Genomic DNA, 23,196 nt, shown 5'->3' on the forward strand with positions numbered 1-23,196 from the left:
CTTTCTTAACACCAGAAGGACCATACCGGTCAGTCTGACTGATGAGAGTTGTTTAACATCTAATCAGTAGCGTACATTTTTATTTATGCGCTTTATTTCTCATCACTTTTAATGTACCTTGGTGGTTTGTAATTTCTGTAAAAGATAAACGTCTATTATAAGGAATGTCGGAATTATAAATATTTTTCACCTTAAAGGAGCGCTGCCGGTCATTCTGACCGGTGAGATATTTTTTACGTTTCATGTCTGTAAAGGCGCAGCAACACACTCTTTTCTTCTGCTTAGATTATTCTGTTTCATTGTTGTGATCCTGTTCCATCCCTCCCTTTACATTGTACTTTATTTAGTGGAAGAGTGGACATGCTTTAGTTACTGTTCTCTGTTAATGCGTTGTGCTTTTGCGGAAGTTCAGCGCTCCTCCCCATAATTTTGGCGCGTTAGTGTTTTCGTCCGGATGAAGAATTACTTAGTTACATGATCAGTTTACCAGAAGAAGATTCTGAAGGATCTTTTAATGTTGTGAGTTGAATGATAGAGATGACAGAGATTATAAAGATGACACGGAATACCAGTCCCACGAAACAGAGCAAGGTGAATCATCAGAATCGAAAGATGAATATTCAGAACCTACACAACAACGTACGAATATCCCAGTGCTTACACTTAAGACGCCACTGACACCACAAATTTCTACTCGCAGCCGAGTATCTCAACAACCGGAAGTTGGAAGTGCAGAGACTGCAACCGGCGGAACTGTGTGGTGTCGAATCGCACTAGAATTAGGGCGTCACAACGTGTTGATAGAAACGTCGGGTCAACGCGTAACACTAAGAAACTTACAGTCGCATTCAGTTACTTGAGTGCATGGTGATTGTTGGTAGACAGCCCGCCGCTGTGGCTTCAGTCCGGAACCGTGCTGCTGCTACGGTCGAAGGTTCGAATCCTGTCTCGGACATGGATGTGTGTGATGTCCTTAGGTTAGTTAGGTTTAAGTAGTTCTAAGTCTAGGGGACAGATGTTAAGTCCCATAGTGCTTAGAGCCATTTGAACCATTTTTGATTGTTGGTTGACAATAATACTCTACAGAACATAAAAACTTTACAGACATTAGATCCCGAGTACTTCTCCAGGATAACACATGGGTACTTGATATTGCCCAATTAGAAGCTGCCATAGCTCTAATACATGCAAGTGGCGTGTATGGAGGAAAGAATTTCACCCTGAAACTTCTGTGGTGTCAAGTGTGTGGGCAGCCATTTTTTTCTCGCACTATGGGAAGAAATAAGGTCTTGGAAGTCATGTGATTTTTAAGATTCGATGACAAGCACACACGTGTCGAAAGACTCAACACCGATGGCTTCGCAGCAGCTACCCCAGTACCGAATTCATTTGTAGCTAACAGTATCCAGAACTATAAACCAGATGCAGTTATAACTATAGATGTACAGCTCTGTCCATGCAAACCTCGGGCCACTATATACAGTACATGGGTAATAAACTAGACAAATTTGGTTTGAAGTTCTGGCTTGCAGCAGATGGTAGTAATAAATACATTTTGAATGGATTTCCTTACTTGGATAAACGAAGTGGAAGACTCACTAATATACCTGTTGCAGAGCATGTTGTTACATGTCTCGTGCAACCTTACCCTTCGAAACGAAGAAATCTAACATGTTACAAGTTCTTCACAGCCAAACATCTTGTAGAACAGCTGAAGCAGGAGAACACAACCATGGTGGGTACACTGAAGAAAACCCGAAGAGAAGTTCCTCCATCAATGAAGGCTACTGCTGGATCTTTGTACGATAGTATTTGAAACAAATCTGGTGACACAACAATTACTTTCTAGCAGGGGAAGACAAAAAAAATGTTCTTCTGTTGAGCACAAACACAGAGGAAACTCCCTTAAACTGTGAGCTTTTACAGTTGCATTAAATTCGGAGTTTATATTCTGGACCAGATGTTTCGTCTGTACCCTGTCAAGTTTGGCTGCCGAGATGGACTATGGATGTTTTTTAGTATCTCACACCTCTACATATACCTTACTGGGTCCTGTACAGAAAGACAACAGGAGCAACAGGAGAAAAAGTTATATGGTGAATGATTCTTTTCAAATCAGAGAAATAACTGTGAAAAAACGGTTCAGATGGCTCTAAGTACTACGGGACTCAACATCTGAGGTCATCAGTCCCCTAGACTTAGAACTACTTACACCTAACTAACCTAAGGACATCACGCACATCCATGCCCGAGGCAGGATTCGAACCTGCGACCTTAGCAGCAGCGTGGTTCTGGACTGAAGCGCCTAGAACCGCTCGGTCACAGCGGACGGCGGAAGAACTGTTCCCCATGTATGTACAATCAAGGAAAAGACCTGTTCATACATTCATTGTGACCACTGAAATATGTAAGGTAACAGTACAGAAGACCTGGCAGATAGGAGCACGCAAAAGTTCGACCAAAATTAGAAGTCTATGTTTTCAGTGCAAGAAATTCATATTTCTTTCACGTGCTGAAAGTGTTCAGTACGTTTGTGCAAAATGTTTTGACAAAGATGGTGTCTGTAACTGAAAAGATGTCCCAGAGAGAAAGAAATATTATTTTCTCGTTATTGATACAGCAATTTGTGTTAATTTTTGTTTACTTTTCGTACTAAATATATGTAAACGATCTGTTTGGGACTTTGTCTGAGTACAAATCACAAGATAGAAAAATGATATTGTATAATTATATGTTTATTTGCATTTGTAAGTTTAGTTTAAATTGATTTGATATTTACAATGTATTCCTTACTTCGGTCTTTTTTGTTTAACTGAATATACTTCTTATAAATTTTTAAGCGTAACACATTGGCACTATAAGCAAAATGCACTACTGACCTATAAAGGCGCTGTACTGGTGTAATTAAAGAAGTAAAACTGAAAACAAAGAAGAAAACCATGATCAGTCAAAATGACCGGTAGCAATCCTTCCAAGCATTTCGCTAATGCCGGTCCTCCTAGTACCAACAGATAATGTAAGAGGCCTTGTTAATTCTGCAAATAATGTAAGAGGTCTTGTTACTTCTGCAAAGTTTGGCATAAGCTTCCTATAATAATTAGCCAAAGTTAAAACGGACAAAACGATTTTACACACAACTTGTACAAAGCTAAAGGATGTCGAATTAAATTCCTTTCAGCCCTCAATTTCAACCTTATTTTATTTGGCCATCAGTTTCAGCGTTTTACTACGCCACCTTCAGGTCTCTGACCGAAGTGTAAGAAGAATCTACCTCGGTTTTGTTCAAAACAGGGGCCAGCAATACTGGTATTAGTAGATAATTTATCTACTTGCTACAGTGATCACTTCAACCCGCCGAGTCGGCAGGTGGTGGTTGAAGTTATCACTGTAGCAAGTAGATAAATTATCTACTAATACCAGTATTGCTGGCCCCTGTTTTGAACAAAACCGAGGTAGATTCTTCTTACACTTCGGTCAGAGACCTGAAGGTGGCGTAGTAAAACGCTGAAACTGGTTGCCAAATAAAATAAGTTTGAAAATTGACGGCTGAAAGGTATTTAATTTGACATCCTCTATCGAACAGCTGCGTCCCACAACCATTTCTGAAAAGATGGACATACAGAGACTTGAACAAAGCTAAGGCTGTTTGCACACTATCCTCGCCGATAACATGGCCCAAATAGTGAACTTCTTTCAATGTAAACTGACTTTTCTCGAAACTAAGCCTTACTTCTGCCAGTCACAGTCGACTTAGGAAATTAAACAATGTATCATGTGTTCGCGGATGTCTTTAGAAAATACTGTAATACTGTCTAAGAACACCTTACACTGTTTCGGATTTAGGCCTTGTAATAGATAGTCCAATAGATTTTGGGACGTCACCGGTGTTTTTTTTCACATCAAATGGCATTATTTTGCGATACTAGTAATGACCAGGTGGATCTATAAAAACTATAAATCCAGTCTTAGGCCTGTCTTCCAGTGTTACCTCCAACTGATGTTACCAATTTGCAAATTCGTATTTGTAAAATAATGACAGTGTTCCAGTTTCTCCAAGGTTTCCATGATGTTTAGCATTTGCTGTGCATCAGTGATTGTAGACTGATTCAAATTTCGCCAGTTACAATAGATTCTTGGTACAATATCTACTGGTGTCCTGCCGACCCTCCCCAGGTTGGTACTTCTACTATTCAGTCAAAGAATAATTGAGCTATAAATTCTTCCATTACCTGTTAGAGGTAATGCGCTATGCAGTGTGTCTTCCGATACACTGGTATTTCATTGCCAGTGGTCATCCTGAGCTGTGTTACTGGTGCAGCTGACAATGTCTGGGGAAGTTGAATAACTACATATTCCAGTAACAATTTTTCAATTACCAACGCATCACTTCCTTGCAAATGCGACACTTTGCTCTGCAATGAGTCTAAACCAGCAGATTCTCCTGGCTTAGAACACTTTTCCTCTACCACTTACAGATTGTCTAGCAGTGTACCTCGTGATAGCTCCTGTTCCGTTGATCCAAAATTATCAACGCTGATGGGCACTACCTTGTTTCCATCTACCACTGGCACAAACAGCGAACTATGGTGTACAAAGTTCCTCATTTTCTGCTAAAGGTTCAGCCGTGCATAAAGCGTGAACTGGCAAATGTGTAGCTACAGCCACCCAGACTAGTTTCCCTGTGCTTTTCGCTATTTTAGTCTTTGAATCGAGTCGAAGGAACTGTGCACACAATTTAGTTGGCTTTCCCAACGTCTAGGGCGTACCTTGCCGGCATTGCGGTTTTTTTGGCAGTAAAACCTAAACGGAACACTGTCCTATCCAGTTCCACTATATGCTGTTCTAAATGGACTTTGGCGTAGTGTCTGCTCAGGAAATCCAATCCAATTATGATGTTGTAGCTTTCCCAGCCTGAGAGAGGGCATATTATGACTGTAAATAAACTCATAAGGTATAAAAGCCGTACTGTTGTTGTTTGAGTTACAGGCTGCAACCACATATTGCAGTATAGATTCTCAGTCACTGCGGTGACTATTTACAAAGTAACTCAACACTTTTTCGATGTTTCTGTGCACCCTTTCTGTTCTCCCATTTGCTTATGGGTATAGTGCACTTTTCCTTAACTTACGAATTTGTAGAAGTGTACACAACTCTTTTATTAAATCTGAAATGAAATTGGTACCTTAATCAGTTATCACCATCTCCAGTGTCCCTAATTCCAAAAATGGTTCATCAATGCCTGAGCTAATGTCCCTGTCCATGCCAAACTGACAGAATAAATACCATCCCCAACTACACCACTTAATGTACAATGATACAGGTTCAAGTCCTTCATACAATGTATACCTTCACTTGCTGCAGATACCTGTTATCCCATACTCTATACAACTTCATATGCTATTCTTTATATCTAGCCACTGTTTCAACACATGGCTATCCTGTGCACACATTTATTGGGTGCACTGCACACACACTGGCCACATCCTTCCTCTGTTCGATTAACACCTTGGTGCGAGTTCCAATTTGTGATCGCCCCGATCGCCCCCCCCCCCCCCCCCCCCCTGTGCTTGTGGGAACCTGCATGGACGTTCCCATTCAGAAAGTCTAGCTTTCTTACACCTCTGTTGTTGCCCAACGGTAACACACGATTTCTTCGTTAAGGACTATCTTACTTATCGTTCTCCTTGTTGCTGCATCTACTTCTGCCAATGCTATCACGGGCGCTACAGCTTCGTTTAAGGATTTTTGGATTTCCATACTTACTTTGTGCAAAATTTTGGCTGGCAAACCCCTGCTCTGCCTCCTGCAGAGTGGTCCTGTTGGCATTTCACTACTTGTCAACTAATAAACATAAATATTCATTGTTCTAATCCGTTCAACAAAACTGTCTACAGACTATCCCTGTCTTCGTGCTATTTTACTAAACTGCTTGTGATAAAACCAAGTGATTTGTTTCCTTGTATGTCATTCCAACAACCCCTCCTATATGTACTGGAAAAAATTTATCATGGCGCTTTACCTGTGCCCTGGCATCACCTGTCAACTTCAACCAAATAATATTTAGTAACCGAAAATCGTTCCATCTCCCTCCCCTGTTAGTAAATTATCTATGAAAGTAGAAATATCTTTCCCTGGTCCACCCCAAAAAGGAAGTGCTAACGCGGTGGTACTGGTATCTACGACGTATAGGGAGAGTAGGGACGCTTTAGGAGAGGACTGTTTCCTTCTCTACCCTCCGTACATACTTCTAAACTATCAGCCTGCATTTGAGCAACCTGATCAACACATGTTGGAAACCATTTTACCCAATGCTATTTGAATTACCATTTATCTTTAGTGAAAGTAACAACATTCACAAGTCCGAAGAAAGAAATAATCTCCTAAGTCCACACAACTCTTTTATTTAGTCTGAAATGAAATTGATACCGTAATCAGTTATTACCAACTCCAGTGACCCTAATTCCAAAATGTAATGGTTCATCAGTGCCTCAGCAGTTGTCCCTGTCCATACCAAACCGTTTGAATGAATACAACCCCCACCAACACCACTTAATGTAGCCACTTGAAGAGGATTTAGGTGTGCTCTGCTGGAGGATGGTGGCGTCTGGGGAGTCAAAAGGTGCTCGGTGACAACAGAATTCCACCTCGACAGCGGAGCGTTGTCGTGAAAATTCGTGAAGGTGCTATGCCCAGTGCAAACCAAGTGTGGCGTAACTATGCGACCGGCGGCCGAGCTGTGTCAGAAGCTGATGCAGGATACTGACACAGCTAGGCCGCGTGGGGACGGGCTGACTGCCTGTCCCATTCGTGGCTGGTGTTTAGATTTCCAGGGAGCGAACCCCAATCTGGCGTCTGGTATGGCGGCGTCTCAGTCGTGAAATTGTCGTAAGCGACTTTCATGATGAAATGGTTCTGAAGCTGATGCTCCTGCAAAAGTTATGGACAATGGCGAACCTGTTCAGTCTATCGAATCCTCAGACAAAGATGATGAAAATACAGACGTCCAACGTAAAAATGATCATTGTTGGAACATAGCTGTACTTAAATAGAACAATATCGCCAGTTGTTGATTACTTTGTAGTCCATATTTTAAGAGTATGGAAATAATGCATGAACAGATTTCTGAACAATTTGTGTAATCTGTGCATTTCGTTAAATGAATAGCATCTTCATCCAGTTGAACTCCAAAATAAAGTCTTGGATCCAGATCTCTTTGAAATCTCTTCACTGAGAAGTTTCCTTAATATTTTGTACGTTGTCTCCAATTTTGGATGCATTAATGCTAATATCGATCGAAAAAGTACAGGAGAGGGGAAACAAAATGAGTTTAGTAAATGAGAGTCCCATTTCATTGTAAAATATTGTTTCAGGCCAATTATCCAGAAAATAATTGAGGGTCAGTGTGACCCTGGTGTACACTTGGTATGACAATGTCAGGGATGTACACTAATGTATTTTACGGACTATAAAACACACTTTTTTCTTCGAAAAATTGCCTCCAAAATTCCATACTCGAAATTAATATAAAAATGTCCAGTGTTTTATTTAAAATTCCTGCCAGTCTTAAAAATGGCCATATATTCGATGCCGCGAGAACCCTGTCGCTATCTGGCAACACTGGATTCAACTGGCAGCAGCATTTAAAGTTTTTATGAGAGAGGAATGGAACAAATGGATGATGGATGAAACCGAACATGAATTCAGGCCGAAGGGAGCTTTAAAACAACCGACACTCAAAGAGTGTGTCAGTGGGTGGAACAGCCGTGGTCTAAGTGAGAGAAGACATTATTGTTAAGCATTTCAAGAAGTGCGGCGAAGCAACGCTCTCAGTGGCAGTGAAGACCATCTTATATATGAAGAGGACAATGATGACGACGAAGAGGAAGTCAAAGAAGAATAACACCAAGAAAGTTCAAATGACGATTTTTACGGATTTTAAAGATTAGTTCGGTTTTATAAATTAAGATTTTTTTCTCTGGCTTTACAATGATAAAATATTATTTTTAAAAAACTGCTCGGGAATTAATTTGTGTCTTATAGTCTGCAGCGTCTTATAGTCCGTAAAATACGGTACTAGGGTTAAAATCCAATATAGCAGAAAAATTATGTAAAACCCTAACGTCGTTAAAAAAATTACAAGCATACCAATAAAATGATTGAGGGTCACTGTGACTGGTGTACACGTCATATGACAATGTCAAGATCGTTTTCTCTAGTAATATAGGCTGTTGCTTCAAGTACATGAAATGTAGAGCTAAAAACACTTTTAGATTCTAATTAAAACTCAGATAATGTAAAACATATCTTAAAATAGCTAACTGCACTTGTAAAGGTGGGCTTGTAATGTTCGATAAACACGCATTATTTTTTGTTGATTATTAGACATAAGCTCCTCAGTATGGCTATTCGCAGCTAGTCACAAACAATTTTTATGTGAACTGGTTTCATATAGCCCAGTCAGCATGTTTATTTGCGCATTTTATGCGCGATACATATGTGGTGCCTCTCTACGGAAGTTACCTTATCTTAAGGGCTTATTATGTTAATCAGTTGACAAGTTCTATCCGTGAAGTTCACACTGGTGTTCTCTGATGACCATGACTTGTTATTTTATTGTTTCCGTGGTGAATATTTTCTTGACAAGAGCCAAACGGCTGTATTCTAACGTATGTTTTCAACACGGTATGTAACAGGTAAGTGTGTACTCTCGGCTTCTAATATTATATCCATATTTATTATTTCTGTTTCATTTGTCCCTTTTGTAACAATTGTGTGATTTCTAGATGACTGAATCTCCTTCTGAAGAATTTTGATAATTTTATTATTATAGAAACCTAGGTCAAGAGTTATAATAAACCTGTGTTACGCAACTGGTTGGCTGATTTTTTTCATCCTTTCCAAGAGAACCGCTTCACAGTTGCTACTTACAGCCATGTTCAAGATTATAAAAGATACACGGTGATTATAATTAAAGTCAAACTTTAAAACGCTGTAGAAATAACACCACTGGTCAGAATGATGTCAAATTGCAACGGAATATTATCGGAGAAGAGGGAAACGTATGGCAGAAGAAAAAAAAATAGTGTGAAAATTGATCAATAGATGGCGCTGCATGTGTCAGAATACGTAAATGAAAACACCTGTCATGCCCACGACCCATTGTAGCTGGAATAATAAACACGCCGGGTACACGGCTTTCTCTCCTTTCGCGTTTTCGACGTTCACCATGACTGTCTTAATGCAGGATCGCGCTCTGCTTGTAAAGCTGTATCACAAGAAAGATGACTGTGCACACGTAGCTCAGCAGAAGTTCCGGACACTGAAGGGTTTGAAAAAAGGCGTTGGTCCGATGACTGCCGTGGGTCTGGAGAAAATGATTCGGAAATTCTAAAATACGGGTTCTTTTGGTGTGCAATCTGGTAGAGGGAGAAAACGAATTGATTCGAAGGCAGTGGAAGCAGTGGCCACAGCATTGCAGGAGGAGACTAGTCGTGGAGAGCAAACATGTAGTGCACGGAGAATTGCCAGAACGTTGGACATATCCGTGAGCACAGTAAAATCCTACGAAACATCCTTTGCTATCCATTCAAAATTAACCATGTGTACGAGTTGCTTCCTGTTGACCTGCCAGCAAGAGAGCGTTGCTTTAGAATTTTTTGCTCGCATGGAAGTGGACAATGATTGGCTGTGGAAGATTTCATGGACAGACGAAGCCCACTTCCATCTGGCAAAATGTGTCAATACAAAGAATTGTCGAATACGGACAACGAAAAATGCACACACAAATCAACCAGTACCATTTCACCCTGAAAAGGTCACTGTGTTGTGCGGGTTTACGGCACCATTTGTCATAGCGCCATATTTTTTTTGAAGAGACAGGTGCCTCCGGTACCGTTATTGGTGAGCGCCATGAGTGTCTTCTGCGCAACTACGTCATTCCAGCTATCCAACAGCGTGGATGTGTGGACGGGATCATTTTTATGCAAGATGGTGCACTTCCATACATTACAAATCCAGTTAAGCAGCTGCAGAAGCGCCATTTCGGAAATGCTAGAATTTTCAGCAGCCTGGCCGTCCCAATCACCTGATCTTAACCCGCATGACTTCTGGCTGTGGGGCTATCTGAAAGACCCTGTGTTAAGTGTTCCGACAGCGAACTTAGCTGCATTGAAGGCACGTATTGCGCCACACATTCTGGACGTGACTCCGCAAATACTTCGATCAGTTGTGGAACATGCTGTTTCTCGATTTCAACTTGTTGCAGAAAACGGTAGACAGCATATTGAACATGTTTTGCGCCAGTCACGTGGAAATTAACAATCCGATTTGATTTTGATTGATGCCTTTTATGCGGTTTTTTGCCTTAGAAAAATTGAAAACTTAGGTAACTGATGCTTTTTATGTGGTCTTTGGCAACAGGACAATTAAAAACCGATGTAAATGATTTTTTTTATGTGGTTTTGGCCTCAGGACAATTAAAACGATTTTTCACATCCCTCCTTTCCGTGATGGATAGTCGTACGTAAGTAACAGTATCACACCTGTATAGCCATTCACAATGAGTTGTACAGTTTGTTTAACGTCAAACGTACATCTTAGGCACTCTTGTATGATTCATTTGTCATTTTTAGTCTACCACTATTAAATCATGATGCTTACAGCGCCATCTATTGCTACATTTTGTAACTATTGATTTTTGTTCTGCCATTCTTTTTCCCCCTTCTCCGATAATATTCCATTTCAATTTGACGTCATTCTGACCAGTGGTGTTATTTCTACAGCTGTTTGAAAGCTTAACTTTTATTATAATCACCCAGCATGGCAGTCATCCAACATCAGCCAATCATCATTGGTATTCAGTTCACGCGTCAAACCGATCGCGGCTGATGAATGCTTCTGTTTGTCGCACGATGTTTATGACTGCCTCTGTGTGTCTTTGCGCCATTGCCTTCTTATTAGTTCGCTACTTCATTACATCTCTCAATAAAATTAAAAGTGTTCTGGAAATAATATTATCTGTAATAAAAATCCAGGGTCTTCAGAGAGTTCTGAGATTACTGAATTTGCTCTGTTGAAAATATTTTACTCTTAATATGATAAGGGCGAAGATTTTCTTATTATTGCCCAGCCAGTCTGTAAAAACTAACGTGGAAGCTGTTTTTCTCATCAATTGCTTTGTTCCTTTTTTGTCATCCGTATTAATACAATCAAAATGCCTGAAATCAGGCTACAGTGCAAAAATGGCTATAAAACAAACAACATCAATATATATATGCACCATGGAAGTTAATTTTCATTGCACAGCCACATGTTCATATCCCCCGAAGTTGCTCAAATTTTCCAGCGTAAGTTTTCACTTTTTTTCTGTTTCTTTGAGATCATTCTTTTGCTATTTCCTTATGTTTTTGTTTCTTTCAGAACACCTATGTTAAACACAGAATGCTTGAAACTGAAGTACTTCGAAAATATTGAGAAGACTCTTCCGGATGATAAAGAAGGCATTCGACAGGCAAGAAAAAAGGATTGTGAGGTAAACTGCTATGCAATCTATGTGAATCCACATTATCGTTTATTCAAAAGGCACGAAACATAGAGTTAATAGCATGTGTACCTACTTTTTGCTGCTATGACGGCAATGAATCTTTTCGCTAACACATGGTACACTGCAAGCGAAATTTATTTCCAAGCTTCCTGTAACATGTTGAATAGAGGAAGCTGGGACTATTTGGGAATTGAGTCATGTGACGTACCTGTGTGTTGAGGAGGCTGTCATCGTCTAACATTTTGGATATTTCCCTAAATACTTTATCGCTGTAACTTAGTGGTATTGTATAAGTTGGCACTCTAAATAGTTTGTGTTCCTTGACTTCAAATTTGTATTGGAAGTACTTAATACGGCCTGGCTCGGATAAAAACACCTCTACCTTTTCCCGCAAAATATTTTCTAATCCCCTTTTACTTTCATCTGGAACATCTTCTACCTCTAGTAATTTCTCGTCGATTTCTTCAAGTATTTCTAATTCAATGTAAGGTGTGTTATTTTTTTGACACCTTAGAAAGACTACATAACGATGGTAGATGAATTAAACATAAAATTATATAATGCATGGGTCAGATACATGATGCAAGGACATGCTGTCAAATATGATTACACTACAATACATAAAAGGGAGATAGAATGTTGACAATAACGTCTCACACCTGTAAATATTACAGAGTTATTAGAGCATGTTTAAGACATGGGTGTCCCCTACACAAGCAGCCTCTGGTGGCTGGGGAAACGACAAGGCCTAGCTGTTCCTGCTGCTGCCGGGTGTAACGTGTACTTAATACCTGTTTATCAAGGTATCCGACATTAGCTTTTAACTAATGGGTGCACTATTGAGATTTGACAGGATGTGGAGGCTTGGACAATGCACTGGCTGGTGCCTGCAGTGATGGGAATTACAGAGCCGCGGTGGCCACAGCACATATGGGCACAGTTAAGACTATACCATCACACAGGCCATGGACTACACCCCCCCCCCCCTCTCATATTTTCTTGAATTTAAATGATCACTTAATATTTCCTGTTTTTTATCCCCATGGATGTGATAACAGCACAAGTGTAGAAAATTGTTTAAACGTGGGATATGAGTGTATTCTGTTGATGTCGTTCATATTTTTTAATGTACATACACGTTTGGAGAAACATTTCTTCTGAATTCTTTGGATTTTCTGCTGCTTTTACAACTCTAATCTAATGGCATATTGTCAAACTCTCCTTAGGCAATCTGACAGGGATGTAATTCTGCCAGTAAATTTTGAATCACGAACTATAAAAGTTAAGATAAGGTTGATGAAAATAATTATAGAAGTAGCTATGTCATGGTTGTGGCAGGCATTATGTGTCATAAATTATACTGATAAGGACAAGGCTAAATGCAGATGTGACCATTTTCAGATCATAAATTATGCTAATTAAGGGAAGAGTGACAGAAATATAGACAGAGCCAATTTTGATTTAGGTAGCCATTTTGCTTCATGATTTGTACTAATTGAGATAAAAATAGCTCAGATAAACTTCCAGTGACCTTTCTCTGTGTCATATACACACATCAAAAAAACTTTTGCATCCGAGAGTTCCGGAACCTGTACAGAAAATTGGAATATAGATCAACATAAGCATCATTTTAGCCCTTTTTATTGCTCATGAAAACCACAGATTGCATGTTGTACCACCATACACCAAGACCTTCAGAGGTTGTGGTCCAGATTGCTGTACACACTGGTACGTCTAATAGCCAGTAACACGTCCTCTTGCATTTATGCATGCCTTTATTCGTCGTGGCATACTATCCACAACTTCATCAAGGCACTGTTGGTCCAGATAGTCCCACTCCTCAGCGGCGATCCGGCGTAGATCCCTCAGAGTGGTTGGTGGGACACGTAGTCCATAAACATCCTTTTTCAATCTATTCCAGGCATGTTCGATAGGGTTCATGTCTGGAGAACATGCTGGCCACTCTGATCGAGCGGTGTTGTTATCCTGAAGGAAGTCATTCAGAAGATGTGCACAATGGGGGCGCGAATTGTCGTCCATGAAGACGAATGCCTCGCCAATGTGCTGCCGATATGGTTGCACTGTCGGTCGGAGGAGGACAGCCTTCCATGGCGCCTTCCATGACCACCAGCGGCGTACGTCGGCCCCACATAATGTCACCCCAAAACATCAGAGAACCTCCACCTTGCCGCACTCGCTGGACAGTGTGTCTAAGGCGTTCAGCCTGACCCAGTTTCCTTTAAACACGTCTCTGACGATTGTCTACTTGAAGGCATATGCGACACACATCGGTGAAGAGAACGTGATGCCAATCCTGAGTGCCGGCCGAAGTGGCCGTGCGGTTCTAGGCGCTGCAGTATGGAACCGCGAGACCGCTACGGTCGCAGGTTCGAATCCTGCCTCGGGCATGGATGTGTGTGATGTCCTTAGGTTAGTTAGGTTTAACTAGTTCTAGGGGGACTAATGACTTCAGAAGTTGAGTCCCATAGTGCTCAGAGCCATTTGAACCATTTTTGAACCAGCCAATCCTGAGCGATCCATTGGGCCCATCAGTACCGCGCTGCATTGTTTCGTGGTTGCAAAGATTGACCTCGCCATGGACGTCGGGAGTGAAGTTGCGCATCATGCAGCGTATTGCGCACAATTTGAGTCGTAACATGACGTCCTGTGGCTGCAGAAAAAGCATTATTCAACATGGTGGCGTTGCTATCAGGGTTCCTCCGAGCCATAATCCGTAGGTAGCGGTCACCCACTGCAGTAGTAGGCTTCGGGCGGCCTGAGCGAGGCATGTCTCGACAGTTCCTGTCTCTCTGTATCTCCTGCATGTACGAACAACATCGCCTTGGTTCACTCCGAGACACCAGGACACTTCTCTTTTTGAGAGCACTTCCTGGCAGAAAGTAACAATGCGGACGCGATCGAACCGCAGCATTGACCGACTAGACACGGTTGAACTACAGACAACACGAACCGTGTACCTCCTTTCTGCTGGAAAGACTGGAACTGATCGGATTTCGGACCCCCTCCGTCCAATAGGCGCTGCTCATGCATGGTTGTTTACATCTTTGGGCGGGTTTAGTGACATCTCTGAACAGTCAAAGGGACTGTGTCTGTGACACAATATCCATAGTCAACGACTATTTTTAGGAGTTCTGGGAACCGGGGTGATGAAAACTTTTATTGATGTGTGTCTTAAGATCATTAAGATAAAGCAGAATATACAGGAGTTTGTGATTTGGTTGCAGCAGCCATTTAGAGTAAAAAATTATAGAATTTAAGTAAGATGGGTCACAAATTACAGTTATTAAGATAAAGCAGGATAAATATACAGGGGAGTCACGTACAGTCTGAAAACTCTGCAAGGATGTTGTAGGGTAAGTTGTGCTGAGAAATAATTGTCAAGAAAAAAATTCGATAATTTGCGTCGTTTCCAAGTTAGCTAGCATTGAATTTACTGAACCAGGCCGCTAAGTGTGCAGATTCAAGTGACCCATCATTTAGTGTCACTTGTTCCCATAGGATAGAAGACAGTATATGAGAGTGCTCAGCCTTTGGCTCGGGTATGATCCTTACTAGCATCCCATGCTCTCTCGTTCGGTTTTGGGAAACCAAACGCCTCTGAGGCGCCGCTTGAATTTGCACGCGCAACGGCCATAATGGCTAACTGCAGGGCCAATAAGCTCGGAAACAGTGCAAAGTATAGAATTTTTTTCTTGCCAATTATTTCTCTGCATAACCACCATGCAACTCCCTCAGAGCATTTCAGACTGTTTCTGGCCACTCTGTAGAGGCATCCATGTTTTGACAAAGGGTCATAAATTATACCCAAATAAATACTAGATAAGAACTCTAGTGGGCGGAGGGGGGGGGGGGGGGGCGGGGGGTTCTTGAAACTTGAAAGTGACATATGGAGTTTGTTTCCGTAAGGGTCATAAATCATTGCGCTAAGACTGATACTGATCCAGCTGTTACGAAATACTCACACACAGTGATGGAAAGGCAACGAGACACACCAAAAATTGTCGGCAATTAGGCAGCTAAGCCTATCCTTTGGGACAGACCAGCAAATAATACAAAATGAACAAGTTTTGCGTGAAGTTAAAACTATTTGCTCAGGCCTCAAACCCGGAATTAATGCTTTCATAGACAGTGTGTCACTTATTATTGTAACCCCGAGGGTCTCATGTAGTGCCGTATGTTGTAAATTGCTGTGTGGGTATGTCCTTTCGTTCCAAGATCGATTAATCCTTCCTGTTATGCTGCTGGACTATCACGTCTGCGAGAAACGATACCTCGGGTAATTTGACTGGGCCACGTACGGTACATGGTGCGTGCGTGGATAATGCACCGCGCAATGTTTCAGCTACTTAATCTGAGTACTAATACCTTGTCTATCTTTCCAGACAACGCTAAGAGCTGTCAAGTGGATGACTTGGCGGGATATCTCAGACGTGATCGACGAGATGGTAAAAGCCTGCGTCGGCAGGAATATGCAGGTATGTACTTGAGAAAATCACTGTCTGTCAAAACCATTTCCAGTGGATCTATGTCTACGTCTATGAGATGTATGTTGACAATAACCATCTGCCTTAAATCTCATGACTTTTTTAAGATAGATGCCTCATGATTCGCATCAAAGTCTAAATCCGCTCTGTTAGATGTGTCTTCAAACGTTGTGCTTAACATTTCGTTTTTAGACGATCACGTTTTGGTGGTTATTTCTTTCAGTTTTCTGGCTAGCTGCTGCGTTATTGATTGTGAGGACGCGACAGTGTGTCAACGTTATCTAGAACAGTGGTTCAAAACTCTACGCCTCCGGGCTTGTTAACGGAGACTGCAAAAAGATAGACATACTAGACATTTTCCGTTACTATAGTGATACTGAGAAGACGAATAAAAATCCGTGGACTAATCTTCGCGATCCGTTGTAATGCATGAACCATGCATTTCTGATCGACGTAATAAATGTAATATACGAGGTGCGACAATAAAGTAATGAGACTGTTGTTAAAAAAATGTTGCTTACCGTTTTAGTCATGTTTAGTGTTGTCTCCATCAAAGTAGTTCCATTCTGATTGCACACACTTTTTCCAGTGCTTCTGCCATTGATGGTAACATTTCTGGAACTCATCTTCTGTAATATCTATCAAGACCCTCGTCACAGCTTTTTTGAACATCTTGTGTTGTTTGAAAATGGTGTCCCTTGACCGCAGTTTTGACTCTTGGAAACAGAAAAAAGTCGCACGGAGCGATATCTGGTGAAGAAGGTTGCTGTGGTAGTACTGAAATTTGTTTTGAGGTTAAAAATTGCTCTACTGACAGAGCAGTATGGGATGGCGCATTATCGTTATGCAGCATCCAATTATCAGCAATGTTGGCACGGACATGAAGAACTCTTTTACGAAATCTTTTAAAATTTCTTTGTAGTAATATTGGTTAACTGTTTGTCCAGGAGGCACCACTCTTTATGAACAGTTCTCTTTGAATCAAAGTAGCACACAAGCATGCATTTCACTTTTGACTTTGACATGCGAGCTTTTTTTGGTCTGGGTGATCCCTTTGAGCACCATTGTGAAATTTGGCGTTTTGTCTCTGGATCGTTCTGAAAAAACATCACCAGCGATAACACGGCTCAACAGTTCTGGATTCATTTCCGTTTGAGCTAACAGATCGACTGCCACATTTTTCCGTGTTTCTCGCTGTTGTGGTGTGAGATTTTTGGGGACAATTTTTGCACAAATCTTTCCCGTACCAAGATCTTCAGTTATTATTAGACGAAACGTTTCTCGATTGATGTTCAGTTCCTCTGCAATCATTTTGACGGATAATCTTCGATCAGATCGTACGAGTTCACGCACCCTGGCAAAGTTGACATCTGTCCGTGAGATTGATGGTCGTCCACTGTGGTCTTCATTTTCAATATACGTTCTGCCTTCACTAAACATTTTATGCCAACGAAAAACTTGAGCTCTTGACATTACCTCCTCTCCAAAAGCCTTCTGAAGCTTACCGTAAGTTGTCGTCGCGTTTTCACCCAATTTAACGCAAAAAGAAATAGCACACCGTTGCGCAATATTATGCGGTTCCATTTCCGTGACGAGAGACACAAACACGTGTTAACTTATTACAGCACAACTCATGATTGAGCAGTTGCATCGATGTGCCGCTTGGACTAGAAGAAGCTTATAGACCAAGGTCAAACATATTGTGCCTACACAAGCCTGCAGGGTTGCCACATCTTACAAAGAAAATCAGTCTCATTATTTTATGTCGCACCTCGTATGTAAGATAGGTACACTTCTGCTGTAGAAGAAAAGCACATATGAATCCGTGAATTCAAAAATACCAAAAGTCCACTTATCATAGGTCTGACATAATTTTTTGGTCTATCTTTAGACATTCTAAAGCTGTTACTTTATTTTCTTATGTATAGATACCACAAGATGTTTGTGTCTCGCAAAAAATTATACCAAAACAATCACTTGTTTCAACAGTAAAAAGAATAGTGTTTTTTTACTGATTTGGATATTATTTTAGTTCATTTAAATATTACACCTATTAATCTGTGTTCCATTGCGTACAAATATGTCGCGAAACTTGAAATCATGTTTATAAATATATCAGAAGATACAAGACACTAACAATTTTTTTAAAGTTTGAAACCTAGGCTTCACCCTCTGATACATCATTATCATTGTCTTGAATTTGCATAGTGGTCTGTGGGCAACGTCTTTGGCTCGTAATGAAAACGTTCTGGGCCCCGGGTCCGAACCTCACCACTACTTGAACTTTGGGTACAAGTCATCAGCAGTGGCAGCTGAGGACTTCCGGCCTAATGAGTAATCATAGTTCTCCCAACCACCTTGTCAAAGACGATGAAAATGGGGGCAGAGGTTCAGGGCACTCCCTTACCCTTGGGGTGAGAGAGAATCAGCAATGATCAAAGGCGTGAGGACGCAGAAGACAATGAAAATCACTGTATTAAAGTCACATAATGTATATCCAGAAGACATGTGGCCTGTAATTGAAAAAGTGTTATGGTGATCTCTCGATTGGCAAAACATTCCGCAATTGTCCCCTATTCGGATCTCTGAGATGGGACTGACAAAGGAGATGTGACCAAGAAAAAAATACTGAACACCTAATAAATGGGTAACGTTCTACACATAGTGGCGTGGATAGTCAAAAGTTTGAACGTAATAGGGAAGCTAGTAAATATGAAAAGAGAAATGCAAAGGCACAATCAAGGTATAGTGAGAGCCAATTAGGTCAGACAGAAGAAGAAGATTTTTGGCCAAACAAATGGCACAAAAAATGGCATAACTGGAGTAGGATTCGCTTTGAGCAGGAAGACAGAGCAGGATGTGAATTACTGTGAACATTTAGTGATAGGGTTGTTGTCATCAGAATAGACACCAAGCCAACACCGACAACAATAGTACAGGCATATATGCCGACGTCGCAAGCGGAAAATGAAGAGGTAGAGAAAGTGTACAACGAAACTGAAAGAGTAATTCAGTACGGGGATGGTGAATTGGAATGCGGTCGTAGGGGAAGAAGCAGAAGAGGGGATTAGTTCAATTCTTTTATCTTGGCGGCTCGCGCATGCCCGCCTAGACGCGGGAGATTGCTGCGTTGCCAGTTGCACACGACGCACGCGCCAAGAGAAGCAGCGCCATAGTATAGCATATTTCGCAAACTTACGTTTAGGGAAGAGCGCGCAGTTCATGAAGTAAAGCCACCACGGCCGCATTAACCCTTTCGCTGCTAGAAAGACGTGCTCCCTGCATTCCGCGCTGTGGGCGATTTTGTCACTACACTGCTCCCCTGTGCAGACACATTGTATTCCGACTGCTTTGACACTCTTTATCATTCGATTCCACAAAAACTATTTGGCTCAAAAATTAGATTTTTACCTATCTTCTTGACTGATACCTTCCCCCCATAAATGACTTCATTTTGTTTCGATGTTCAACGCAGTTATTATGCAGCATTAAATATAGTAAACCATTGCACGAAATTTTAAAGAGTTTGCAGAGGTAAAGTCCATAGAGTATACTTTCCGTATGGTCGATTTTAGTTGCCACAATGTTGAGAATGAAATGTGGACAAGATACCTATATATTTCATTTAATTTAAGTACCACATAAGTGTCGTACGTAATATTGAGAAATATTCCACCTTTCGCGACTGTAACAAAAGTTTTACTTACACTGGGCACGTTTGGCTTTATTTTAAAGCACTTCAATCAATCAAAAGGAAGTAGACAAAATATATTAAACAAAACTGTAGACTTACAAAAAACATTAGGACTTGAATATACCGTCTGTCAGTGAAGTGCTCAGAGCTATGTCAAATATAATTTTGTGTGTGGCACACACAAACAGCATTTATTTGCTAAAACACTGATGAGCCAACACAAACGTTGAATATTGTGCTACCGCAGCACAAAACTACGAAAGGTGACTTGGCAATGGAGGACACAAAATACAGTCCTCTTATGATGCTTCAAAAGAGAGAAACGCGTCTGGTCTAAATAAGTCGCTTATTACAGTTGCAGAAGATGGATATATTTTAATACCATTGGTAAAACTGCGACTGTGGAACAAAAACAAGAAATAGAACATGAATACCATTGTGTATGTGCCATACCTTTCACCGATAGAAGTGCTTTAAAGTAAAGCCAAACGCGCCGTGTGTCAATAAAACTTTTATTACAGTCGCGAAAGACGGAATATTTCTCAATATTACATACGACACCTATGTGGTACTTAAATTAAATGAGATATTGTTATACAGTATATATTATATGAAATTTAGGTATCTTGTCCACATTTCATTCTCAACATTGTGGCAACTAAAATCGACCATACGGAAAGTATACGCTATGGACTTTTACCTCTGCAAACTCTTCAAAATTTCGTGCAATGGTTTACTACATTTAATGCTGCAAATCAAAACAAAATTAAGTCATTTATGGGGGGAAGGTATCAGTCAAGAAGACGTGTAAAAATCAAATTTTTTGACCAAATAGTTTTTGTGAAATCGAATTATAAGTGTGTCAAAGCAGTGGGAACACCATGTGTCTGCACAGGCGAGAAGTGCAGTGATGACAAAATCGCGCACAGCGCGGAATGCGGGGAGCACATGTCTGCAGCAGCGAAAAAGTTAATGAAGAGGCAAAGCACTAGAAATTTCATTCAAACGAATAAAATTCGTGAAGTATGGCACTCCAATATTGTTTTTAAATAAAGAAAATTTTACGCACCGCACAAGGTTTGAACTCATAACCTTTCACTTGACAGCCTAACACCTTAACCGTTCCGCTACCTCAGCTCATCGAACAGTTTAACTCCATAAGGAGTCTAACACCTCATGCAACTACTTATAAACACTGTTGGTATGACTATGAATTACTCACGCTTCGTCGAAGTACAATAGGAAATAAACAATTACCGCTGTTCTTTATTGCGAAAAAGCAGTTTGTGAGATTGAAACAAACACCTTTCCTTGCTATCGCCTGAATTAGGAGTCTTATTGCTTGTTTGGTTTAATTAATAGAATATGAAGCAATTGGTATAAAGAATGCTTTTTCCAAACTTTCTATAAAAGAAAGTCTGCTATCAAGACATTGCTTTTGTTCTATTACTTTATTTATGACAGAACGTTTCTAAAACTGAAGACACTCGTCCGTGCTCTGCACTGCAGTCGAGATCTGACAACGTCGTTCTCTGTTCATTGGCTGACTGTGTTTTGTGACGTCAGATGCGCAGAACGAACCTAAACTCGGCCGCCAAGATATATGACGCGCACTTTAGGAACGGGAGAACAGGAAGACTAATTGAGTTCTGCAACAAAATTCAGCTAGTAATAGCGAATCCTCTGTTCAAGAACCACAAGAGGAGGAGGTACACTTGGAAAACGCCGGGAGTTCGGGAAGATTCTAATCAGATTACATCACAGTCCGGCAGATCACAATCTGACAGACATTCGAAATCATACAATAGATTGTAAGGCGTTCCCGAGAACAGATATAGACTCAGATCTCAATTTAGTAATGGGGAGGAGTAAACTATAGTTTAAGAGACAAGCCAGGAAAAATCACTGGGCTAAGAGATTGGATACGGAAGTACTAAGTAAGGAAGAAATATGCTTGAAGTTCTCTGAGGCTATAGATGTTGCGGTAATGAATAGGTTAGCAGACAGTTCAGTTGAAGAGGAATGGGCACCCCTAAAAAGGGCAGTGGCAAAAGTTGGAAAGAGAAACATAGGTATAAGGAATGTAACTGCAAAGGAACCCTGATTAAGAAAAGAAATACTTCAGCTGATCGACGAAAGAAGGAAGTACAAAAATGCCACATTTAAACGAACGCTGAATCTCCAAGACTGGTGATTTTTCACAGAAAATCGAAATGTTGGGCGGTCTTCAACGCGAGATGTTTGTATAGTTTGCACAACGAAACTTTGTCTCCATACCTGACAGAAAATCCAAAGATATTCTGGTCATATGTGCAGTGTGCTAGCGGCAAGAGATCTCTGCGCGATAGCAATGGAAATACTATAGACGATAGTACTGGCAAAGCAGAGTTACTAAACACAGGCTTCCGAAATTTCTTCTCCAAAGGAAACGAAGTAAATAGTCCACAATTGGAATCGAGAACAGCTGCCAACATGAGTAACGTAGATTCTCAAATGGTTCAAATAGCTCTGAGCACTATGGGACTTAACATCTGAGTTCATCAGTCCCCTAGAACTTAGAACTACTTAAACCTAACTAACCTAAGGACATGACACACATGCATGCCCGAGGCAGGATTCGAACCTGCAACCGTAACGGTCGCACGGTTCCAGACTGAAGCGCCTAGAACCGCTCGGCCACACGGGCCGGCAAGGTAGAAGCAGATATACTCGGAGTAGTAAACAAACTTAAATCATTTAACAAATGCAAGTCTTCCGGTCTAGACTGCGTACTAGTTAGATTCCTTTCAGAGTATGCTGATGCAATAGCTCCGTACTTAACAATCTTATACAACCATTCACTCGACGAAAGATCCGTACCCAAAGACTGGAAAGTTGCACGGGCCACGCCAGTATTCAAGGAAGGTAGTAGTATTAGTCCACTAAATTACAGCCCCTTATCAGTAATATCGATATGCAGCAGAATTTTGGACCATATATTATGTTCAAACATTATGAATTGCTTCGGAGGGAACGGTCTATTAACATATAGTCAACACGGATTCAGAAAACATCTTTCTTGTTAAACACAACCAGCTCTTTATTTACACGAAATGCTGAGAGCTATTGACAAGGGCGTTCAAATTGATTCCATATTTCTAGATTTCCAGAAGGCTTTTGACACTGATCCACATTAAGGGGTGTAGTGAAATTGCATACTTATGGAATATCTTCTAAGTTATGTGACTGGATTCTTGATTTCGTGTCAGAGCTCACAGTTCGTAGTAATTGGCGGAAAGTCATCGAGTAAAACAGAAGTGGTATCTGGCGTTTCCCATGGCAGCGTTATAGGCCCTCTGCTATTCCTTACCTATAGAAACGATTGAGGAGACAATCTGAGTTGCCGTCTTAAAGTTGTTAGTAGATGATTCTGTCGTTTATCGTCAACTGAAGTAAGCAGAAGATCAAAACAAACT

General features: G+C 40.9%; 1 protein-coding gene across 2 annotated transcripts in view; it reads left to right on the forward strand.

The window, feature by feature from the left end:
* LOC126465839 (estradiol 17-beta-dehydrogenase 2-like) overlaps window positions 1-23,196 on the forward strand; it is a 152,926-nt gene that overhangs the window by 113,483 nt on the left and 16,247 nt on the right. For both annotated transcript variants that reach the window (XM_050096338.1, XM_050096339.1), the window contains exons 6-7: window positions 11,419-11,530; window positions 15,946-16,038. In XM_050096338.1, the coding sequence (XP_049952295.1) occupies window positions 11,419-11,530; window positions 15,946-16,038 (205 nt within the window). The remainder of the gene's footprint in view (window positions 1-11,418; window positions 11,531-15,945; window positions 16,039-23,196) is intronic.

This window comes from Schistocerca serialis, chromosome 1 (genome assembly GCF_023864345.2).
Source record: "Schistocerca serialis cubense isolate TAMUIC-IGC-003099 chromosome 1, iqSchSeri2.2, whole genome shotgun sequence".
Lineage (NCBI taxonomy): Eukaryota > Metazoa > Arthropoda > Insecta > Orthoptera > Acrididae > Schistocerca > Schistocerca serialis.